Raw genomic sequence first — 22,014 nt, 5'->3', positions numbered from 1 at the left:
CTTCCTGTTGCCTACTCTGGTCAGGCATTCCAAACCTGAGACTGCTGGACTGTCCTACCCAGAGCAAGGCATTCCCAGGAAAATGGGCAAAACTCTCATTTGGACCTACTCAATGGGCTTATAGCCATTTTCTAGCTCCACAGAAACCACATATGGACCATGCCCACAAGAGCAGGTCTTGAGAGCAGGCTTAAAAGAGGGCTTATAAAAGCAAGGGACAATAATTTTTACATGGGCATATAGTAACTGGACAAGGGTGAATATTTTAAACTAAAAGCAGAGAAATTCACATTAGAAATTAAGAAGAAATTCTTAGCTGTGAGGGTGATGAGGTTCTGGCACAGGTTGCCCAGAGAAGCTGTGGCTGCCCCATCGCTGGAAGTGTCCAAGGCCTGGCTGTGCTGGGCTTGGAGCAACCTGGGATAGTGGAAAGTGTCCCTGCCCTTGGCAGGGTGTAGGAATGAGATGATCTTTAAAGTCCCTTCCAACCCAAACCATTCTTTTATCATTTGATGATTTTAGAAGCTTATGAAAATTTTGCCCATAATTTCTATTTTTCTTCAAGAAACAGAGCACAGAGGATCTTCTCCAGTGATATGTAGAGAACTGTATTTATTGGTTTTCTTTCCCACCTTCCCTGCAAAGGTAAACATAACATTTGCTTTCCCAGGCAGAGGGTGAGGACGGGAGTGCTCTGGAAGAGGGAAGGAAGGATTTGTATTCTCTGATTTGTATTCCAACCTTAAAAACTTACGTAGCCCGATGTGACATGAAAACTGATCGGAGCCCATTTCCATTTCTGTCAAAAGTGCATATTAAAACTGCATAATGAAATACTTGTGGGGGTAGTGCTAAACTCTCAGACAGATGGTTCACAGTTAGTGCTAACTAGCACAGTGAAACGAGAAGCTAGATTAAGCCATCAACCCCGTAATTAACCATTTGTTGCTCCATTTATCTACAGCATATTCTCAGTTTTCTTGTTCTATTAAACTAACAATAAATGATCTTTTTAATTCTATTTGGTCTTTTGGTAAGCTGTTGCTAGTAGTAATTTACACTGCTTTTAGTTTACCGGAAATAGAAATGCATAAATACCAATTAAAATGCATGAATTATCAATGATGTTGTACACAGCCAAAAGATTCAATTTACAAGCAGGCAAGTAGTCATATTTTTTTTTTCTGTCTAGATAAAATACACTAAAATTTCATTCAGAATCTCAGCAAAGTAATGAAGTTGGTACTGAAAACTGAAACTGCACCTCAAGCAGCAGTAAGTTTTAAATGCTGATGCCTAAACCTCTAGAGGGAACAAAATATGATTAGTGATTTTTCGGGAAAGAATGAACATTACTGATCATTGCACAAAAAGGCGTAGTGAAAATTCTCCATCATCCACGGAGATTTCTCTGATCACACCAGTGCTGGGAGAAACCTGGAGTTTGAATCTTTTCCTCTGGCCTAATGCTGAATCTCATGTTATTCCACATCAAGCTACCATGACACTGTTCTGTGTTTCTGAAAAATTAGGGAACAGAATCATAAAATCATAGAATCACAGAACGGTTTGGTTTGGAAGGGAGTTTAAAGATCACCTCATTCCAACCTCCTGTTGCAGGCAGGGACACCTTCCACTAGCCCAGGTTGCTTCAAGTCCTGTCCAACCTGGCCTTGAACAATTCCAGGGATCCAGGGGCAGCCACAGCTTCTCTGGGCAACCTGTGCCAGGGCCTCCCCACCCTCTAATTAGGAAACTTTTCTAAATGAACACTTTGAAAACCTCCTCCTGGGACTGCGGGTTCCTCAGTGCATGTGAGGATTTCACCTGCTGCCCGGTGTCTTAGATATGCAGTTGAAAAGCTAGAAGCAAGAAGGGATGAAAGCTGTCTGAGTGAAATAGCAGGAATTATGAGACTGTTGAATTCTGCAGAGTTGCTTCCCTCAGAATTTTAATGTTACTTTGTGCTGTCAAAGCCAGACAGATAAGAAGCTGCCTTAATGAAGCACTAATTGCATTGCATTCAAACGTCACAAATAATCCTGCATGTGGGACTTGGTCTTTATTCAGTTCTTTCTCCTTTGTATAAAGGAGATTAAGAGAATTTGAGAATTATTATTGAGAATTGAGAATTATATAGCTGAAGCTGACTTTTATTCTTTGCAACAGAGCACAGTCTTTTTGTTTTACAGTCAGAGGGTCCTGTTTTTAAGTGAAGAACAATGGCACGCAACAGAAGTATAAAAAATCTGTGTTTAAAGATGAGTTCCTATGTATTTAGGTGTCACTGGGGTAGGAGACCCTGCAGAGTGTGTTTTACATGGCATCTGGGAGGAGGCTGGGTCAGGGTAAATCAAAAGATCGGACATGTCAAGCCTTTCCCTTGCAGGGTACAGCGTGCAATTAGTTTCAAACTGTTGGTTTAAAGTTCCTGTCAGCTACGCTATTTGCTCAGCTACAGAACAAATTATCGATGTTTTGTTCATACACACTGCTCCTGCTTTCTTTCCATTGTTTATAGGTGTTCTACAGCTCAGATAAGCTCCATGCATAATTACTGACAAAGTTTGAGCCGAAAAGCACACAGGATGTCCACAGCAAGTCCTGGGTATCCTAAAAAAACAGCTTAGATGCAACATAAAGTAGTGGTCTAATTGCCAAGCTAATTTTTTTGACAGGAACAGATAGAAAATAAATATAGTCTCAGCTCAGCTCCCTGAGGTGGCTTTCTTGACCCTCACGATTGAAACCAAAATCCTGCATCATCCTCTGCGTGTGGTACACCCACAAACGTCTCTTTGTAGGATGGGACTCATTTCCTGCTATTTTAGTCACTGGAAAAGGCTACATTCAGCTTTCACCTCTTCTACCAAACTATTTAGGCCCCCTCTCCAGTCATCAGGTAAATAGACCTGAGAGAGGGAGAAGTGCCTTGAATTGCTGTTTCCCTACCTCCAGCTTGGGTGGATATGGTTGCCTGTGGGGGATATGTTGCTCCCCTGGGGGTATCCAGGTCCCACCATAGAACACAGGGGGGATGTGGTTGGTCTGGATGACCAGATTTAGGGGCTTCATGATGGGTAAGTGGGGCAATGTACAGATGTTGTCACCAAGCCATCAGCCTTGCAGATTTCCTGCTACCTCCAAGTCCCTTGCTGTGATCAGAGAACCACCAAAGAGTTTGGGTTGGAAGGGACTGCTAAAGGTCATCTAGTGCAACTCCCCTGCCATGGGCAGGGATACTTCCACTAGCCCAGCTTGCTCCAAGACCCATCCATCCTGGCCTTGGACACTTCCAGGGTTCCAGGGGCAGCCACAGCTTCTCTGGGCAACCTGTCCCAGGGACTCGCCACCCTCCCAGGGAAGAATTCCTTCCCAATATCCCATCTAACCCTGCCCTCTGGCAGTGGGAAGCCATTTCCCCTTGTGCTTCCCTCCATCCCTTTTCCAAAGTCCCTCTCCAGCTCTCTTGGAGCCCCTTTATGCTCCAGAAGGGGCTTTAAGGTCTCCCTGGAGCCTTCTCTTCTCCAGGTGAATCCCCCCAGCTCTCCCAGCCTGGCTCCAGAGCAGAGGGGTTCCAGCCCTTGGAGCATCTCTGTGGCCTCCTCTGGACTCTTTCCAGCAGATCCACATCCTTCCTATGATGTTGGCCCCAGAGCTCCAGCTCTGCAGGTGGGGTCTCACCAGAGTGGAGCAGAAGGGCAGAATCCCCTCCCTTGTCCTGCTGCCCACACTGCTGGGGATCAGCCCAGGATACAATTGGATTTCTGGGCTGATCTCCCCTGAGCAAACGAAGCATAAAATGAATCTCTTTCTCCTGTCTGTTCCTCACTGGAGCAGCATCCCAGATCAAGGTATCAGGGGCAGATCCCTGTGTCTGTGCTGCTTTAGTGAAGCTGATGAAATCCCACATGCTGGGTGAGGGGCTGGGGATGGAAGGAGAGGGCGTTTTGCTCCAGCAGTTTTAGTAGCCAGACGGTTTTTTCCAGACAGCATCTGGAGCGCTGGGCATGTGCTGGGTATTTGTGAGAGGTCTGATCCCTCTGTCTGTGAGTGCACTCCAGCTGACAGCTCTAATCTGCTTCTACCCCCCACTGCTTTCCTGACAATTCCCTGCAAGCTTTGCTCTGGACATTTTGCTGCTAACAGCGTCGCTGCCATTCCCAAGCAGGGCAGAGGTGTTGCTGGCTGAACCTTTTCCAGAATAGAGTTTATGCACCAGGTGGAATGGGGGAAAAAAAAGACATTTTCAGTCAAACTGGTGGTATTCGAAATCCAGTTTTGCAAATTTTAGCCAAAGAAAAGTGTCTGGGTGGGACACCTAAGAGGATGTAGGCATCATTCATGCATCCTTGAGAGAGGACACTTCCTCCTGGTCTGTGCCCCAGCAGAGAGGTCACCAGCTAGGGTGGGGGAGAGCTGATTTCTGCTTGGTTCAAAGCAAGAATTTCATTCCACATCTCTTGACTCCTAGTTTTGTGGCCACAAAGATAACAGTATCACTGGCTGCAGCTTTTTAGAAAAGTGGGACAACTTCAACAGCCAAAAGATGTCCTGTCCCCCTGGGATGAAGGTGCTGTGTTCCAGATCCCTGTTTGGCCTCAGGCAGACTGAGAACCCTGGATGAGTGTCCTACCATGGAACCATCCAGTGCACAAACAGCATGGCTTACTGCTCAGCTTTAGTGTAGCTACTACCCTCTTTAAAATAAACTTTTATAACCTGGAGCAATATTCTTCATTTGAACTGCTGGAGGCTCCAGGAAATCTTGGCTGAGGTTAACAGAAGGCCATGGACTGAGACACCTGGAGTTTGAGGATAGAATTTGAGCACGTTTTATCTCAAGATAAGTTTTATTAAGGGTTTTTTTTCTTAGGCTGATATATGAGAGTGCAGCAGAAGGTCACTGAGGTAGTCAAGGGGCTGAAGCACATGTCACCCTAGGAAAGGCTGAGGAAAATGGAGATTTTAAGCCTTGAGAAGAAAAGGTTGAGAAGGAATCTGAGCCCAGTCTTCTGCTGCTTGAAGAGAGGTTACAGAGACCATTTATCCAGTTTCTTCTTAGTCGTAAATAGCAAAAAGACATGAGGCAATGGACACAAGTTGCAATGAGGAAACCCCTGATTAGACATAAGGAAAAAAAGTCTTCCCAAGGAGAGTGGGGCAGCCCTGGGATGAGGATTCAAGAGTGCTTGGGGAATCTACACCCTTAAAGATTTTCAAAACTCAGCTAGACATGTCTTTGGAGTTATCCATGCTTGGAGCAGGAGGTGAAAATGCCCCTTTTAATTTAACATTTCCCATAACTCCATGATTCATCCCTCCCTAATATTGTCACACTTCTCTGACGTGTCTGGGCTCGTGTTTCCATGGCCTTCACCAGCTGTGTTTGCTCAGGCACTGCTGCACTCAGGTAGGGCCGCTGTTTCTGTGAGGTGGGAACACAAACGTTGATTTGCAGCCCTGCCTCCTCCCTTCCCTCCTACTCCCCCAGGTTAGTGAGAACTCACTGCTAGGTTTCTGCTGTTGGCAGGTGTAATTCCTTTCTCCCACCCGACTGATGTTCCACTGAGCCCACATTCAAGAAGAGACATAAAGGTGGGTATTTTATTAGGCGTTTGTTGGAGTAACTCACCGACTTGTTCTGAATTCACTCCCATTCTGTTCTTATCACCACAGCATCTGAGCTCCCTCCATGACACGTTTGATAGTGTGACTAATATCTGTTGCATACTGTTTGTTCTGTCACCTTCTCCCAGAGGGAGAAGTGTGTGAAACATTAAGTTTTGCTGGCCTAATTTTATCCTGTGCCTTGCTTCAACGTGTTTGGGGTTGGTTTGTGTCTCTCTGCAATGATCCCTGCGCGTTCACACAAAGGAGGCAGGCAGAAGAAAGATGATGTGTGCTTCAGGGAGAGGTAGTGATGTTCTTCACAACTCTGTTACTTCTTTGGAGTGAATTCCGTGCTGGCTCCCAGGAAAGGCCTGACTCTTCCAGAGATGAGCTTTGCCCATCGCTGAAGTCAGAGCAAATTTCTCCCTCAGTTTTGTCCCATGGATGATAAGGTGTTATGGTGTTGTGAAGACCATTTCTCAGGACAAATCACCACAGCAAATACTGTCCACAGGAGAGAGCTCCATTTATCCCAGGAAAGCTCAGGCCAGGCTCTTCCCATGTTCTTCTGTATCCCACACTTTATAGATTTAATCTTCGCCCTCATTCAAACAGTAGCTGAAGCAAGCTTTTCCCCCTCATTTTGGCTTTTCACAGATCGTCCTGAAGAACCTGACTAACCAAGAAGTAGCCACGTTTACCTATGGGGAATGGCTGTCAAAGCTGAAAAATGCCAGCGGAAGCCTGGAGTGTGAGATGCCAGCTGTCATAAACGATGAGCAGATGATGGAGGACACGACATACACTCTTCAGGTTAAAACCAGTGATATTGGAGGTTCGTCCATGGCATGTATTTTATGGCTTTTCTAGCAAGAAGTTTGATTTTCAGCAATGGAAAGCATCTGCTTAATTTGAAATGATATTTTAAAAGGAGTAATTTAGCAATACTGTGCTGGGAAACAACCATTTTGGCTGGCTGTTCATCATGGCAGTGTTATTCTGAGAAATTCATCCTCATCTGAGCTCTGGGCATAATGTATTTAGACAAAAGGCCCAGATTTTGCTGCTCTCTGCTTCCTCTGAAGACACCTTAACAGAAAGTATTACCAGACCATGCTGCAATGGTCAGCAGCCACCTTTTTCTTTTTTTTTTTTTGTCAGGTCCACCCATGTAGGATTTCAGTGCTGGTGTGCTCCAGGTTTTCAGACAGCACTATCTGCCTTGCTCAAAGCAGACAACAATAACTCCCCCTCCTTTTCAGAGTGCTTTGAGACCGTTTATCTCGGGCTGTGAAAAACCACCCCTAAATGCTCACCAGATAGAAGAGGCGTAACAGAGTACACAGAGAGCTGCAGAGCTTCCAGAGCCAGGAAATGGGATTTCTGTGTCATTTCCCAGGACCACTGCCTCTTTCCATGAGAAATTCTGTCAGCCTGGTAAATGAAAAGTCACAGCCACATACAGGCTGTCTTGTGCCAAGGTGGGGCAAGCCAGACTGTCTTGCAGGACACCTTCTTTTGAAAGCTTTACCCTTAAAGGAGATTCTGTCACACCAGTGCACAGAACCACCTCCTGACCTCTACATCTCTTTCCTTTTTTTTTTTTTTTCCTTTTTCTTTATTACCTTTATCCCTGTGGATTTACCAGTGGTAATTTATGCAGTTTGTGATCTAAGAATATCAAAATTTCTCCCTGGCAGAGCATCTTCGTGCCACCTCACCGTTTCTTATCTATCTTCTCTGCCTGCTGCTTGTCTGAAAAACATGTAGGGAAACACACACACACACACACACACACAAAAAAAAAAAAAAGAGAGAGAGAGAGAAAGCAGAAGGTTTGTTTATGTATCTGGCAATCCATCTAATATAATGGTAGATTTTTCTGTGACCTTTTTTTGTGAAATCCAGCCCTAACTCACAAAGGCGATGGAAATAGAAATGAGAGGAGAATAGAAGATGACAGCAGCAGCAGACAGGTCTGCCCTTCCCATTGAATGAAGGATGATGGGTATTAATGAAGAAACATTTTATTTCATTATGAACAGCGACAACCAGTAGGAAAGAGCAGATTACAGGGAGGTTTCAGAGAGTCTGTTTGTGATTAGATCACACAGCTCACTGACATAATGCTGAACTTTATCCAGCTTATCTAAAGTGGGTACAAGTCAGGAACCATCTCCCCTCTTTGATCATTATGTATTCCACAGTTACTCCTCGTTGGACCCATTCAGGAAGAAAGGCATTTTATCCTTGACAGTTGGTTTGAACGTGTTATATCATCTCCTGCCATGCTGACATTGTCTGGGGACAGCAATGCTGCACAAGGAATTAAATGTTTTAGTTTCTAGGCATAAAGTTTTCTTCTGCAATAGCCTTCAACTTCCCAGTGCATCAGAGTCACGAACTTTTTTTTTTTTTTTTTTTTTTTAAAGCAAGCAAATTCAACTCACCTATTTGTCACCCTCCAAAAAATTATACTTTTTTTCTTCTTAGTTCCTTCTAACCTAGACTGTCTCTGGTCAATTCATCTGGGAGAGAAGAGTCTTCATCAGTGGTCTGGATAGTCCTCTGGAGGGTCTCTGCCAGTCTCTCTTCATCACAATCAGACAGGAACTGCATGATTGTTAGGCTAGATGGCTGAAGTCAGGGAAAATGAATCACCCAAAAAATGTGCTGCAGCAAACTAGAAAGCATAAGCCGTTTCTTCCCCACCACACGTGCATGTCTAAAAACAGCCTCATTTTACTTTTTCCTCAAAGAAACCTTTGAGTCATAGCTTGGCTTTCACAAAGTCATTCTGCTGGGATGATAATGTAACCTACAGAGGTTGTATCAGGGAGAGACTCTGCTCCTGCAAAGGTCAGTCACCTTTCTTCCCCCACCAGCAGCACCTCAGATGGCAGCTCTCAGACTGCACACAGATAGAAAGGCAAGAGGTTGTTAAAACATGCGTGTCCCGAGTCAGATGGGTAACCTTCAGTTGAAAACCAAGATCTTGATCCACTTTTGGTCTTACAAGTAAAGCACAATCATTTTCTTCAAGGTAGGGCCCACTGACACAGATGCAGTGGGGCCAGACCTCCTGATGGCTCTTTCTGTGGCGCAAAAATGTCCTCTCTGGTTAATTTTTACTCGCTCAGTTCTACGTGCAGGAACAATATACATGGTAACGCAATAAAAATGGGGAATGAATAAATACTGCTTTCTCATTTTCCAAGCATTAATGAAGCATAAGGTTTTTATCTCTGCTGCTATAAGATTAATTAGGATGTTGTCAGCTCAGCTCCAACCTACAAATTACATGATTTAGGACAGTTGGTGTCAGTTCCTAGTGCCTTATCCAAGTCTCTGTTGTGTCAAAAGGCCTCTTGTGTTCTTTGGCCTCAGAAGGCTGTGACTCAAGCCCACAGTTTGTTTAAAAATGATGCATCTGCTCAGTATGAATCATAAAATCATAGAGACTTCTCTAGGAAGGGTCCTCTGGAGGTTCTGTCACCCATTTGCCTGATCAAAGGACTGTTGCCAGCACCGGGTCTGGTCAGATAAAACTCTGCCCAGCCAAATGTTGGACAACTCCAGGGATGGTGATGCCACCACCTCCTCAGGCATCCCATCCAGACCTGTACTGCATTCCTGAGAAACTTGTTTTTTTTTTTTCCCAGATGCCCAGCCTGAACCTCCCCAGCAACTTGTGGCTGTGGGTCCTTGGGGCGTGGTCTGATCTCTGCTCAGTTTCTCGACCTCACCCAGGAATTCAAACTGGGGTTTTGCTTTGAACACTGGGAACTTCCTGTTAGCTTGGATTCAATCCCAGTGTGAATGTCACTGCTATAGCCCTTTGGGCACATGCAACTTCCCAGCACATGCAGGGTTTATTCCACCGCAAATGCAGAACTGTGCATTTCTCCCTGCTGAATTCCATGGGACTACCTCTTTGCCCAGCCCTCAAGTTTTTCTCAAGGCCCGCCTGGGTTGGAATTCTGGCATTCAGCATGTCAGTCACTCCCGCAAATTTACGGTTATCTGGAAATCTGCAGAGGAAACGCTCTGTCATTGTTTCAGAGTGTTGATGATGAAGTTCAGCTCAGCCCTGCAGACCCCAGTCTTGACCCGTGTGCTGTTGCACTCATTGCCAGTTAAGGCTTGTGCAACCACAGTACCTTCATCTCTTCATTTGTCAAGTCCTTTGCAGTTCCTAAATGTTCCTGGCAGCTTCCTGGAACTGACAACAACCACAAAAATATCAGAGACCCAAATAGGTGAAACGTGCATTGATTTAACATTTCTGTTCTTTGCTTTCCCATCCCCTGCTAATTGCTTGTGAGGGAAATGTCACAGCATGGGACCTTCATAAGCTTCTTCCTGCAGGGACGGTTTTGCTAAGAAACAGTTGATTCCGTGCTTTTTGAGACCTGGTATTAATTAGGAGCCTGCTCCTTGCAAGGAAATGGACTTGAGTTTGCTTTGTTCCTCACCTCAACAAGCTTTGGGGTCATAAAAGGTACTGCCAGATGAACTGCCTGAATCCCTGATGCTGTTTCTTCCTTCTTAAACCCTTCCTCGGGAACTGCTGAAAATTAGCCCCAATTTAACATGGGCCATTTCCATGTGGACACCACATGTGGCTTTGCCTTTCCTCTGTATGACTTTTCTTCTCCTCTCCTATAATTTTTTCCAGCCCTCCTGTAAGAACATTCGTGATTTCTCCCTTGTTTCTGTGTTTAAATAGTTATCCTGTGGAAGTGGTAGCTTTCTCCAGAAGTTTACAGTACCCCCAACTTTGTCTCTGCATTGTGTTTGATTGGAACTGTGGGTAATACTGTCTGTGTGTCTTAAAGTGGATTTATGATACTCTTGTGTAAGAAGGATTTTGGCAGGTGGTTAGAGTTTCAAAGCTGTGCTATCTAACCAAGGGCAGCAGATGCTGAGTTTCTTTGTAAGGCAGATTTGGGTCTGACGATCTTGTTTTCCTCTTCCAAAATTTAAGGGCTTTGGTCCTGACACAGCAATGCCTGTCCACCCATGTGGAATCACATTTCTCTCTGTGAATCTGCTTTTTTATTATGGCATCAAAACTAAAATGCAGTAATTTCAGTCACATTATGACTCGTGCCAGGTGAAAATGTAACACTTGCAGCTGAAGTGTTCCTAAGATCACTGCAAATAAAGGTTTGGCCTTGAACTCCCCAAAAGTCAGGGAAACAGCATGGCTGGTTTCCGTGGCAAAATATTGGAAAGTAGTGGACATATGAAATTCAATATTAGGTAATAAAGATCATCTTAGAAATTTTTATTTTCCTAACATATACATGATAAGAGGGTGGTAGTTGATGGGGCAAACTATTGCCTGAGAAACTGGGACTTTTTCTGTTAAATACAGCATGGACAATATTTTGGCACTGCCACCATTACGATCTCCACACCTTGAGTGCAAGGGCAAAGCACCCAGCTATGCCTGTGGGATGGTCTGGAAGGGCTGGATTTTAGCTGCCATGGGGTGTCCTCCCTGCAGGATCCTGCACAGATCCTCTGAAATGTGTGGGCTGTGCCCGGAGAAACATGAGCATCCCTGCTACCTCCCCCAGCCTGCCTTTGCTGCCCCCCCCCCCATGCAGTTGGGGTCTGGAAGTCAGCCTGACTTGACAGACTAACTCATGACATTTCTCTTTGCTGTCTCCTCCCAGGAGCAGGCACCGATGCCAACGTGTCCTTGATCCTGTTTGGGGAGTATGGGGACAGCGGGACCCTGGCTCTGAAGGAGTCCAACAAGTCTAACAAGTTTGAGAGGAACCAGATGGACGAATTCAGCTTCTCAGAGATGCTGAGCCTGGGAGACCTCTGCAAAGTGAGGGTCTGGCACGACAACAAAGGTCAGGGCAGTGACTTGCAGGGCGGGAGAGGTTGGGACAACGTTTTCACTTGAGGAAACACGTTCTACTCCATGGGCACAGGGCAGCCTGAGGGCACTATTCCCAACTCTGCTGCAGGCTGGGTGTATTACCTGAATTTTATATGGATCCTGTGTCCCAGCTTGCCTGTCTAAACACACTGCCTTTATGCGGGTGAACATCTCCCTGGATGCTGGTGTAGAATCTGCCCTAACGGGTCCCCAGCTTCGGTCTGAGCTCACAGCCACCACTGCAGCACAGGGATAGCTCCTCCAGAGCAAAGCCATCCAGCCCATTGTCCCAATACACCGACTCTATTCATGCCATACCTTTCACACAGGCCAGCGTGGCACTTCCAGAGCAATTTAATGCCACAGGGCTGACACCGACCCATGCGGTAATGCAGCCTGGCATAACACAGGGAGCTTTAGAAGGCAGAAATAAAGATCCGTGTCTGTCTTTATTAAGATCACTGCCTCAGCCATTGGTGCCCTGCTGAGAGAGATTCTGATATTTCCCTGCTGCAAGACGCCCTGACTAGTGTCACAAACAGCAGAGCAGCGCTCAGTACTGCTGTCACAGTCATTTGTGTTGTCATGCAGGCAATAAGCAGTATCTTGTAACAAAAGCACTACTGACATTGCTGTGGCAACATCCCATCCCACCCCATCTTCATGTGAAAGAGATTATGTTGCGTTAGCAGTGGCTTGTTCTCTGACACCCAGCCCTTGCTGCAGCCCAAAGAGGAAGCTCAACGTCTCCCACAGACCGACCTGGGTCACTATTAACAAGGCTGTCTGGGCAGTAATATTTATCAAAATCCAAGGAGGAATGGCAGCAGGAGTACTCAGTCATTACCTGCTTATAGTGAGGCAGCTGGCTTATGGCTGGGATGGAGGTTTATGTCAGTATGGTTGTGTCCTGGCCATCATCTTCCTGACTAATCCAAGTTGTGGCAGATGGGGAAGTCTGCATCTCATGCAATATTAATAAAACACACTACCTCTGGAGCAAATTTCTGTACTGTAAGTTTGCCTCCTTATTTTTATTTAAAAAAAAAAAAAAGAAAAAAAAAAGAGAGAGAGAGAAAAAAAAGAGAGAGAAAAAAAAAAGAGAGAGAGAAGGAAAAGAGCTCGTATTGTAGCAACTGTGAAAGATGGGAAATACAACCATCCTCGATTGTTTATTCCCAGACACTCCAAGCTTTGAGCTCGGATTTATCACTCCCATAACACAGAGCAATTTAGTTGATTAAACTCTGTAATATCATGTTATATAGCTGGTGCTGAATGCAGTAAGGGAGTTGCTTTCATCTGATTACTTTGCCAAAACACTTATTCCTTGTATCTGCAGTTCAGATTCAAGTATGGAAAGGGCTTGTGAAACAGTCATGACAGTTTTAGTTGAGCAAACAGGCATCTCTGCAGTTGGAAGGGTGGTCCAGATGTCCTTTCAAATATATTACCAGCTAAAATGTGTATAAAAGAACATTTTCCTCAAGAGGCATCGTGGCTCCCTGGTGACTGGCCATGCTGACAGAATGAAATACACCCACCAGGGCAGAGCTGGTCCTTAGGGCTCAGCAGCACGAACAGGCTGGGATGTAGGAAGATGAGAGAACTGGGTCAGACTGAGGGCCTGTGGAGCCCAGCAGCTCTTTCCAGCAGCAGCATCACTGGGTACCTGAGGGAGAGGAGGAATTGAGTGAGCACGTGGAATCCTTCCACCATCCTCTGCATCTTGCTGTGCGTAGCTCAGGGCAGCTCCTGAACTGGATATAATTTTTGTCCACTGGGTAACTTCCAGTGAATTTTCTCCTTCAAGTCCTTCCCCAGGAGACATTTAGCACCCACAAATGGCAGTGAGTCCCATGGGTCTCTTTCCTGCTGTGTGACAAGTGAATCCTGTTAAGCCAGGTGGTTTTGTTGCCTTTTCCTTCCTGCATAGGTAATGATCATGGTTCACCTTCTCTGTGCCACTGATGATGCTGTTGATGTAGGCTGGGGAGGCACCACATTGCAGCTGGGGCTGTGGTAATTTCTGTCTGTGTGCTGTTGGTTAGTGGCAAAGGGAAGTAGCAGAGTTTAGCCTTAGGCTAAGCAGTAAGTAGGCTCCATTTATTTAAATTTGCTGTGGGCTAAGAGCATGTACCCAGACAGCCACCACAGGTCAGCTAGAATAGTAAACCGTGTGTCCAGAACTTGAAATATGTACATAAATACACATTTGAACCTCTTGTTCTGTTTCCTTATTTCCTCATAACACCGGTTTCCACTTATAAATAATAGTTTTTAGCAGGTGTGGCTGACTGTAGGGTTAATTTAAGCCTTGGACAAACAGCACGCTCAGGTTTTTTACTCAGCAAAAATGTACTTGCTATTTTCCCCGCAGAAAGAAGGAAAACTGTAGTTTAAGTCATAACATATGCTGTCTACATTGTTCTTGCATTAGTCATGTGAAAAGCATATCCTATCTAAAACTTCACACAATGCAGCATGACAGTTTGTTGGGTGGGCAGGGTATTTATTACTGCTGGGATCTCAGGATATATGCTATCCTTCGAATACTTGCCTGCTGTCTATACATAACTTATATAAATTGGCTGTGGCACTGCTTAGAAATTCCTGGCTCCATTTTTTGGAAAGGAGTAGTGGGGTCAGGGGTCAAGGGCCATGTATGGTTTTTGTCGGATGCATGAGGGACTTTGGGTATTAAATAAAAATGTGCTTGTATTTACCATTAATTTGAGGCATCAGATGTTGATCATTCTTTCCTTAGGAATTTTCCCTTTTTTTTTGGAGCAAATGGTTGTCTGCCAAAGGCCTGTGAAAGGTATGGCTTCACACTGGTCTACCCCGTTGCTCCTTGAATGTTGAATGCATTGAACATGCTTGATGTCCTTTTTTTTTTTTATCTTCTAAATCATCAGTCTCAGTCATAAAATTATAGGATGGTTTGGGTTGGAAGGGACCTTAAAACTCATCTCATTCCACCCCCCTGCCATGGGCAGGGACACCTTCCACTAGCCCAGGTTGCTCCAAGCCCCATCCAACCTGGCCCTGAACTTGCAGGGATCCAGGAGCAGCCACAGCTGCTTTGGCCAGCCTGTGCCAGGGCCTCACCACCCTCACAGAGGAGAAGTTCTTCCCAATATCCCATCTATCCCTGCCCTCTGGCAGTGAGAATCCATTCCCCCTTGTCCTGTCACTCCATCCCTTTTCCAAAGTCCCTCTCCAGCTCTCCTGTAGCCCCTTTGAGCCCTGCAAGGGGCTCTCAGGTCTCCCTGGATCCTCCTCTTCTCCAGGTGAACCCCCCCAGCTCTCCCAGCCTGGCTCCAGAGCAGAGAGGCTCCAGACCTCAGAGAATCTTCATGACCTCCTCTGGAATCTCTCTGACATGTCCTTCTGATATTTGGGACCGATGACAGCATCCCATTAAATGCCCTGAGCATTTATGGGCTACCTAGGGGAAAAACTAACCATGGCAAGGCTTCTTTTTCTTTCAGGCATCACCTGGTGCCATCAGGAAGTCAACCACCTGCCCATATTTCAGGATGAAATACATTTCAGTGCCTTGCCCGATGTGGCTACTTTGCCATGCAGTGCAGCTCAGAATCCCCCTCTGCTGCTCAAGTCTTGCTGCAGTGGCTTTGCTCCCAGTTCTCATCCCTCTTTTGTTTATCCTTTCACTGGAATTTGACTGCAGTGGGGTGTTCAGAGTCGAGGAGGCGGTAATTGCCATGGCTAAGGCTGCCAGGAGGTCTTTAAATTGCAAACACCGCGTTTGCACCCTCTGGAAAAGCAAGTCGGTTTTATGGCCCCGCTTTAATGCTTTTAAATGCCGTTTTCCCCACCAAACAAAAAAAACCTGCTGAGTGGCATCTCTGTATGAGATATAAAGGAGGAATGAAGCCCCCATCCAATTCCTCCAACTTCAGTAAAAGTGATTAGGGGAGGAAGTCGTCGCTCATTTGAAAACAGGCAGTTTAAAGCCTTCGCAACTGCAATTTCAAGGAACTTGTTCATGTTTTTTTTTTTAGACAATTTAGAGCTCACCAGCAAGGTTCTGGTAACAGCAAAGTGCCGTGAATGAAATTTAGTTTTAATTTTGCTCCATGTCTTTTTATCTTGCCCCTGTTTACTTTGAGATACTGATGTTCGACCTAATATATTTAGACTCCCTGAGCAAATTTAATCACTTCCAGACTCCCCATCTCCTGATCTCAGATAGGCACTATGTATTTTCTCATATCTCAGTTCATTTGCTTCTATGTTTATGCAAGATCTGTATCTGTAGGTCTGTAGAAATGCTGGCTTTCTAAATACAGGCCTCAATTTTTTTTTCTCTGCTATAGGGACTAAATCACCATTCTGGAAGAATGGCTAAAAGTTTCTCAGTATCTCAGTAACTGAATTATTTACCTAGAAAAAGCTCTTCTTTTCCTCTTTTATCTTTTTTTTTTTTTTTTGCCTCTTTCTCCATGAAACGAGGTATGGGAAATCTGGAGTAAGCTCCCTCATTTGCCTGAGTAGATTTGAACCCAGGTGATAAGCAGTCTGTCTAAAGTCATTAATTTCAGACTCTTGATTATCTCAGTTGCCATCAACCAAAGGGAGCCAGGAAGAGTCTAATTATGGATAAACTAGACTTTTCTGTGTTACTGTAGGAGCAAAGACAGAAGTAAATAACAAGGTTATGGAGCCCAACTTCTTTGACTCTACAGGGCCCTTCTCTCAATTCCACCACCTGCTATGACATTGTCTAAGTGAGTTTTAAATAGCCTAACTGCCCCAGTGACTCCTTCTGTGTGGCTCTTCCAGTGGAGAAAGTACCTTATTCCCTTTCTTGATCTGGACTCAAGTCAAAACCGTTTGTATACCCTTGGTTTTCCTTCTCTTTCTCTGAAGGAACTACCTTTTTAAGGAGCAGTATCTTTTAAGGAGCAGTTAAATCACTGAGGCCTTGATCTCACAGCACACAGCTTTTCCTGAGACATCTTTCTGCAATTCATGGACAAGATTCCAAGCCTTCTGGGCACTTGTAGGCCATAAATTATTAAAAAAAAATAACAAACAAACAAACAAACAAAACCCCCACAAAACAACCCAGCCCTAAAGAACTGGTTTTTTTAGCCCTTTGTAAGAATTTACTCAGCTATCAGGCTTGAGAAAGACTTTTCTAAGCCCCCTTCTCGGCTCTTGACTGCTGCCTCATAAACTCTGTTGATCCTCAGGGCAGATTTGTTGAATACTTTCTGCTTTAAATAAAAAGTGAGAGGGAGAGAAATAGATGTGTAAAACTGCCCAAGGAGAGGAGAGTCCATCATCCTCCCTGTTTTGTGGGTTGTGCAGTACACAGAGTGAAGAAAATGTCAGCTCCTGCATCTTTCTGCAGGGATGAAAGTCAACACCTCAGACAGGGCACAAAGGAGCATGCAAACTGCAGACCTTTAGAGTGCCAGCACCTGTGCCGTGGCTGATTAGCCCTTCGAATTGCCCAAGTCTGGCCTCAGCACCTGGGGACATCCCAGCACTGACCCATTACAGCTAAAGCAGAAGGCACTGCAAAGATGACACAGGGCAGAGAGTACAAAGCCAAAAATTTAAAAAAACCCAAAAAAACGAAACGAAAAGAAAAAAATGTAAGGAATTAAAATAGCAGACTTGGAGAGAAGAAGATTTCAGTGTTGACCTTGTGCATTCATTCATTCCTTTCCAATCTCCTGAATTGCAGAACCTTTCACTACAAAGCAGAAGGAGCCCAAAAGGCCAGATGTAGCTGTAGAATTATCAATTTTGTGAAAGCTTCTCTTTCCTACAAGCCTCCTTTGTGCCTCTTGGGGATAAATTATCCTGCATCCTTGTTAAATGTTTTTTTGCATCAAGTATTCCTCAATAAAACACAGAATTTGTTTCAATCACAAGAATATAATCTGAGAAACTGTTGTACCTTCTCTCAGAGCTGCTGAGTGCTTTTGCACAGGCTTAGCTGATCTTTAGGATGCACTGGGGGGGAAATTCTGAAGGTAATTTATGGGTGATTTTGATCTGAGTCAAATTCTGGATTGAACAAGTTGCATAGACAACAGAGGAGGGAGGGGGGGCAGGGGACCTATTTTCTATAACTGTCCCAAGTGTTAATCTTTTGCTTTGTCAAAGGTTGTGAGAGGTTTTGCATTGCCTGTCTGCTCTGATGAGAAATGTTGTGGTGTGAACTAACATGATCCTAAAGAAGAGATGTACAAAACGAACCTATTTTTATTCTGCCACTGGCTCGCTGAATGACCTTGCGTAAATCACATCCCTGTACCTCATTTTCAATTATGTAAATTAGGGATAAAAATTATTCACCTTCTTAGAAGTGTTTTGAGATGTACTGAGGCACAGCTAGATGCTATGATTTTAACACCTCACAATTAACGCTCTTTTTCCAGTGATTTGATGCTGCTATCAAAAAAAAAAAACTCCCACCACTTTCTGGGTGATGTCTCACGAGGTGGGGTTTAGGGATGGATGGTCGCATAACCAGGCAGGGGGTAAACAATGTCAAAGGATGCAAGGCTGGTGAAGTGTCTGTGCAATGGTTGTTACTTCATGTTTCAGAAAATGTGAAAATTAAAAAAAAAAAAAAAATGCAGTTAAGGGCCTGAGCAATGCTGGTTGGTGGCTGCGAATGTCTCAGCAGTAGCAATATTTCACTGGCCCCTGAGCAGTCAGTGTCCCAAAAACAAGGGGTTTTTTACTCATGGAAACATAAGCACTAGTAATGGCTACCGTTATTCTTGATCAGACATCAACTGCTTCCAAAACCAAACCAAAAAAAGATCTGATGCAGGTAGATAAGGGATAGAGAGGATAGTCAGTGAGTATGCCTGCAAAGAGTGAACTCTTTCATGGGCATGTGTGCATCCAAACCCTGGGTGTGGTTCTGCCAGCAGATTTGATCCCACCAGCTCTTTTTTTGGAAGGATAGTGAATATTCAAGAAAGCAAGGTGAGGAACCAGCTGCCTGGTGAGCAGTGAACCCACCCAACTCGTTTCATTCTCTTTTTCCCCCCACCCTCTGACGTTTCTGCAGGTGTCAAAATCGCTTAATATTTTAGAGATGGCAAGTGGTGGCTGTTCCCAAGAGGGCCAAAGGAAACTTCTGGTGCTGCAGAGGGTCCTTGTTCATCATCACCCAGCAGCCAGCTTGGGCCTTTTTGGGAAGGAGGATAAATGGAACAAATAACTGCTCTTTTTGGATAAGGACATTTGGGAAAGAGAATACATTTCACTACATCACACTAAATTATACAGAGTCAAGCAGGCAAAGTGATTCTTTTTTTCCCCAAAGCTCTTCTCTTCCTCTAATTACATTTGAAATGTTTTGCATGCTATTGAAAATGTCACTTCCAGCTGCAGACCATTAAGGAGCCTACGTGGCACTGCCACGGGTCTTATTAGGTCAGGTTTGCTGCTGTGGATTTCAATGGCTGCAAAAGCAGGCCTGGAGTGAAATACCTTTTGTTACAAATGTTGAACACTTGTTTTGGTGATAGGGGACCTTTCACAAAGGCACAGCAATTGCCAAATTATTTTAAGGACCAAGACCCGCATAATTGAGCAGGAACTGCTCAGATATGTACCATTTCTTCCTTTCCGCCTGAAATCACTAAAGGAAAGAAATTAAGTGGTCCTGGTTTGTACAAGGATCACTGCAGAAAAGCCCATGGTGCTCTCCAAGGCATTTGTGCAGTTGTTTTTTTTTCCTAGGCCCTTGTCCTCCTGGTACTGTTGCTCAAGGTGTTAGTGGGATACAAGCAGGTCTGCTCTGCTTTTCTGCAAGCTGAGTGATGGAGCAGCTCTGGCTTTCACAGAGGATCAGGATCCCCTATCCTGATGTCCAGGGGAAAGGCTGTGAGCCATCACTGCAGAGATCCTCCAGTTTTTCCTGGGCAGCCAGGCCTTGTGAGCAGTGGTCAGAACTTGGGAACATCCTTTCACCTTCTATATCCACACCACTTCTCTGGCTGCCCTGCCTCGCTCCTTCACTGACCAGCTTCAGCTGAGGATTTGGTGCCTCTGGGGTTAAATCCATATGGGATGTATTTTCTTTTCCTGTTATTGCTTAGGTGCTGTAATGTCTCTGAGCCCATTGCTCTGTGAAAGTCACACGGGAACAGAAGGTGTAAACAGGGTAATACCCTGAAACCAGGATTTCATGACCTGAAAAGTGGTTCTGCAAACATGATTTGTTCTCCTTCCACTGATGTGATCCCCAGCACACAGAGCCAGCCCAGTAGAGGGAAAGTCTCACATTTAGACTTGGAGCATCATTGGCTTTTGCATTTTTTTTTTCCCAGATCAATGCAAAAAGAAATTTAATATATTTTCCCAGCTTGAAGCAAGAGAAAAACAATACCTTTTCTGGTTAAGCAGAATAGTTTCTTCAGACACAAACAAACTTTTCCATTTCCATATCAGCTTTTACATGGTGTTTAATTCTGTGGCAGTGAAACCCTTAATGTGACTCCTGGCACCATGAGACAGGATGGGAAGATGTGCTGGTCTGGACATATCCATCACAGCTTTCACTTGGGGTTGACTATTTCTCTTGAGAAATGAAAAGCAATATATGGATCCTTCTACAGCTTCCAGGTCTCCTAATATAATTAAAGTTGCTAACCATCAGGAGTGAAAATGAAAAAAAAGCAAATTGTAGTGAGAGGGAAGGGAAATATTTTTTATTTAAAGCAAACAGGGGGATGTTTTGGGGCAGTTGCACCATTTTTCTAAGAGGGGCCATCCAGCTCCTTGATTTAAGGGCTGGAAGGCACAGCCTGTTGGTATTTGCTTTTCAGTGTCGATCCTGACAGAGCCCAACACTTGCTCTTTGAATAGCCTGGAGCTGATAAAAGAATCTTTGTGGGGAGGAGTAGGAAAAGATGCACTTTGTGCTTGCTTTGCCCTCAACTCCAACATCTGCTGGAAATCAGCACTGGCCTATGCCTCCCTCTGATAAAAGAGCAGGATTTTGTTGCAGCTCTCCTGGTGAGTGGCTGCCGGGATCACGCTGGAGAAAAGGGGGGAGGGTGTGTGCATCTCCCTCAGTCTCTTTTCTGGGTACTGCTGCTTGGCACTGATGCTGACCCCATCATCCTGTTCACTCCTGCTACAGGGCAGAGATCACCAATTTATTCCATCCTGGTCTGCAGCCACTGATGTCTCTCACTGGAGAAGGATGGGATGTTTCCTTTCTTTCGTGCTCTACTGTTGTCACAAAAGGTTTGATGGAAGTAGAGCAGCCTCCTGAATATGCTGCAGAGATGTTCACTGAACTTGAATGGAAACGAGCTTACCAAAATAAACACTGAAAACATATTTAAAATAAATTTCCAAATAGCTCCAAAGAGCAAGTTGCTCCAGTTGAAGCGTGGCGGGAGCCCTGGAGAACTTCCCAGGATTATGGAATCACAGACTGGTTTGGATTGGAAGGGACCTTAAAGGTGATCTTGTTCCATCTCCATCCATTATGCCAGGTTGCTCCAAGCCCTGTCCAAGCTGGTCTTGAACTCTTCCAAGGTTGGGGACAGACACAGCTTCTCTGGGTAACCTGTAAAATTGAAGAAGATGGAACTGAACCCTTCTCACCAGTGTCTGATGACAGGACAAGAATCAATGGGCTCAAACTGAAATACAGGAAATTCTGTTCAAAATAAGAAAAAAAGCTTTTTTTCTTGGCACAGGTAATCAAAGTTTGGCACAGGCCACCCAGAGAGGAGTCTCCATCCTTGGAGATACTATAAACCTGGCCAGACACAGCCCCGAGGAACCTGCTTTGGCCTTTAGGGGGTTGGACCTGACGTTCTAATGAACTTCCAGCCACAATAATTCTGCAGTTCTGTGCCCCTGAAAATTTAAGGGGCAAGTGGTGATGTTGGTTGAAGTCTGTACTATTTTAGTGCATGATTTTCTTACTTAGAGAAGGTTCAGGAGGCCAAAGTACAAAACAGCAATGGTAGTGAGGCTGATAGAGAACTGCCAACACGTGTTGGGAAGGGCTCACAGTCCTTAAGAAAAGGGTGACCTGTTGACACAGCTCAGAAAGGTGCCATCATTTTCTTTTCAGAGGTAATGAGGATTTTCAAAGTAAGGAAGTAGGCACATGGCAGTGAATTCCTGGAAAAGCAGGAACTGTTTAATGTCTTTGGGATGCACATAATAAGACAGCAGAGGTGCCTCATCATGAACATAATCTTTCTTTGTCTGACTAAAAACAGCACTTGTAAGTCCTCCCATCCCTACCAAGCCCTAAAAGGGCTTCTTTGGTTTCAACAAAGAAATCAGGAAAATGCTCTCAAAGGCTGTTTTCTTCATTTTCAAGTTACTTTTCCAGTGGGGAAAAAAACAAACAAACCAGACAAACTGAAGTAGTAAACTGAAAGGGTGCTATGAGTCCTCAGAAGGCCCCAAGGTAATAGTTAAGGGTCTCTGGGAGAGCTGAAGAGGGACTTTGAACAAGGGCCTGGAGC

At 44.7% G+C, this 22,014-nt stretch overlaps 1 protein-coding gene across 1 annotated transcript in view; it reads left to right on the top strand.

The window, feature by feature from the left end:
* Positions 1–22,014, top strand: part of LOXHD1 (lipoxygenase homology PLAT domains 1) — a 150,161-nt gene that overhangs the window by 121,014 nt on the left and 7,133 nt on the right. Inside the window, exons 36-37 of the mRNA XM_050329855.1 lie at positions 6,271–6,448; positions 11,298–11,483. Coding sequence (XP_050185812.1) covers positions 6,271–6,448; positions 11,298–11,483 — 364 coding nt within the window. The remainder of the gene's footprint in view (positions 1–6,270; positions 6,449–11,297; positions 11,484–22,014) is intronic.

The sequence above is a fragment of the Myiozetetes cayanensis genome, unplaced genomic scaffold, assembly GCF_022539395.1.
Source record: "Myiozetetes cayanensis isolate MyiCay16 unplaced genomic scaffold, myiCay2020 scf4, whole genome shotgun sequence".
NCBI classification, from domain to species: Eukaryota; Metazoa; Chordata; class Aves; order Passeriformes; family Tyrannidae; genus Myiozetetes; species Myiozetetes cayanensis.
This window is presented reverse-complemented; position numbering and strand designations above follow the sequence as displayed.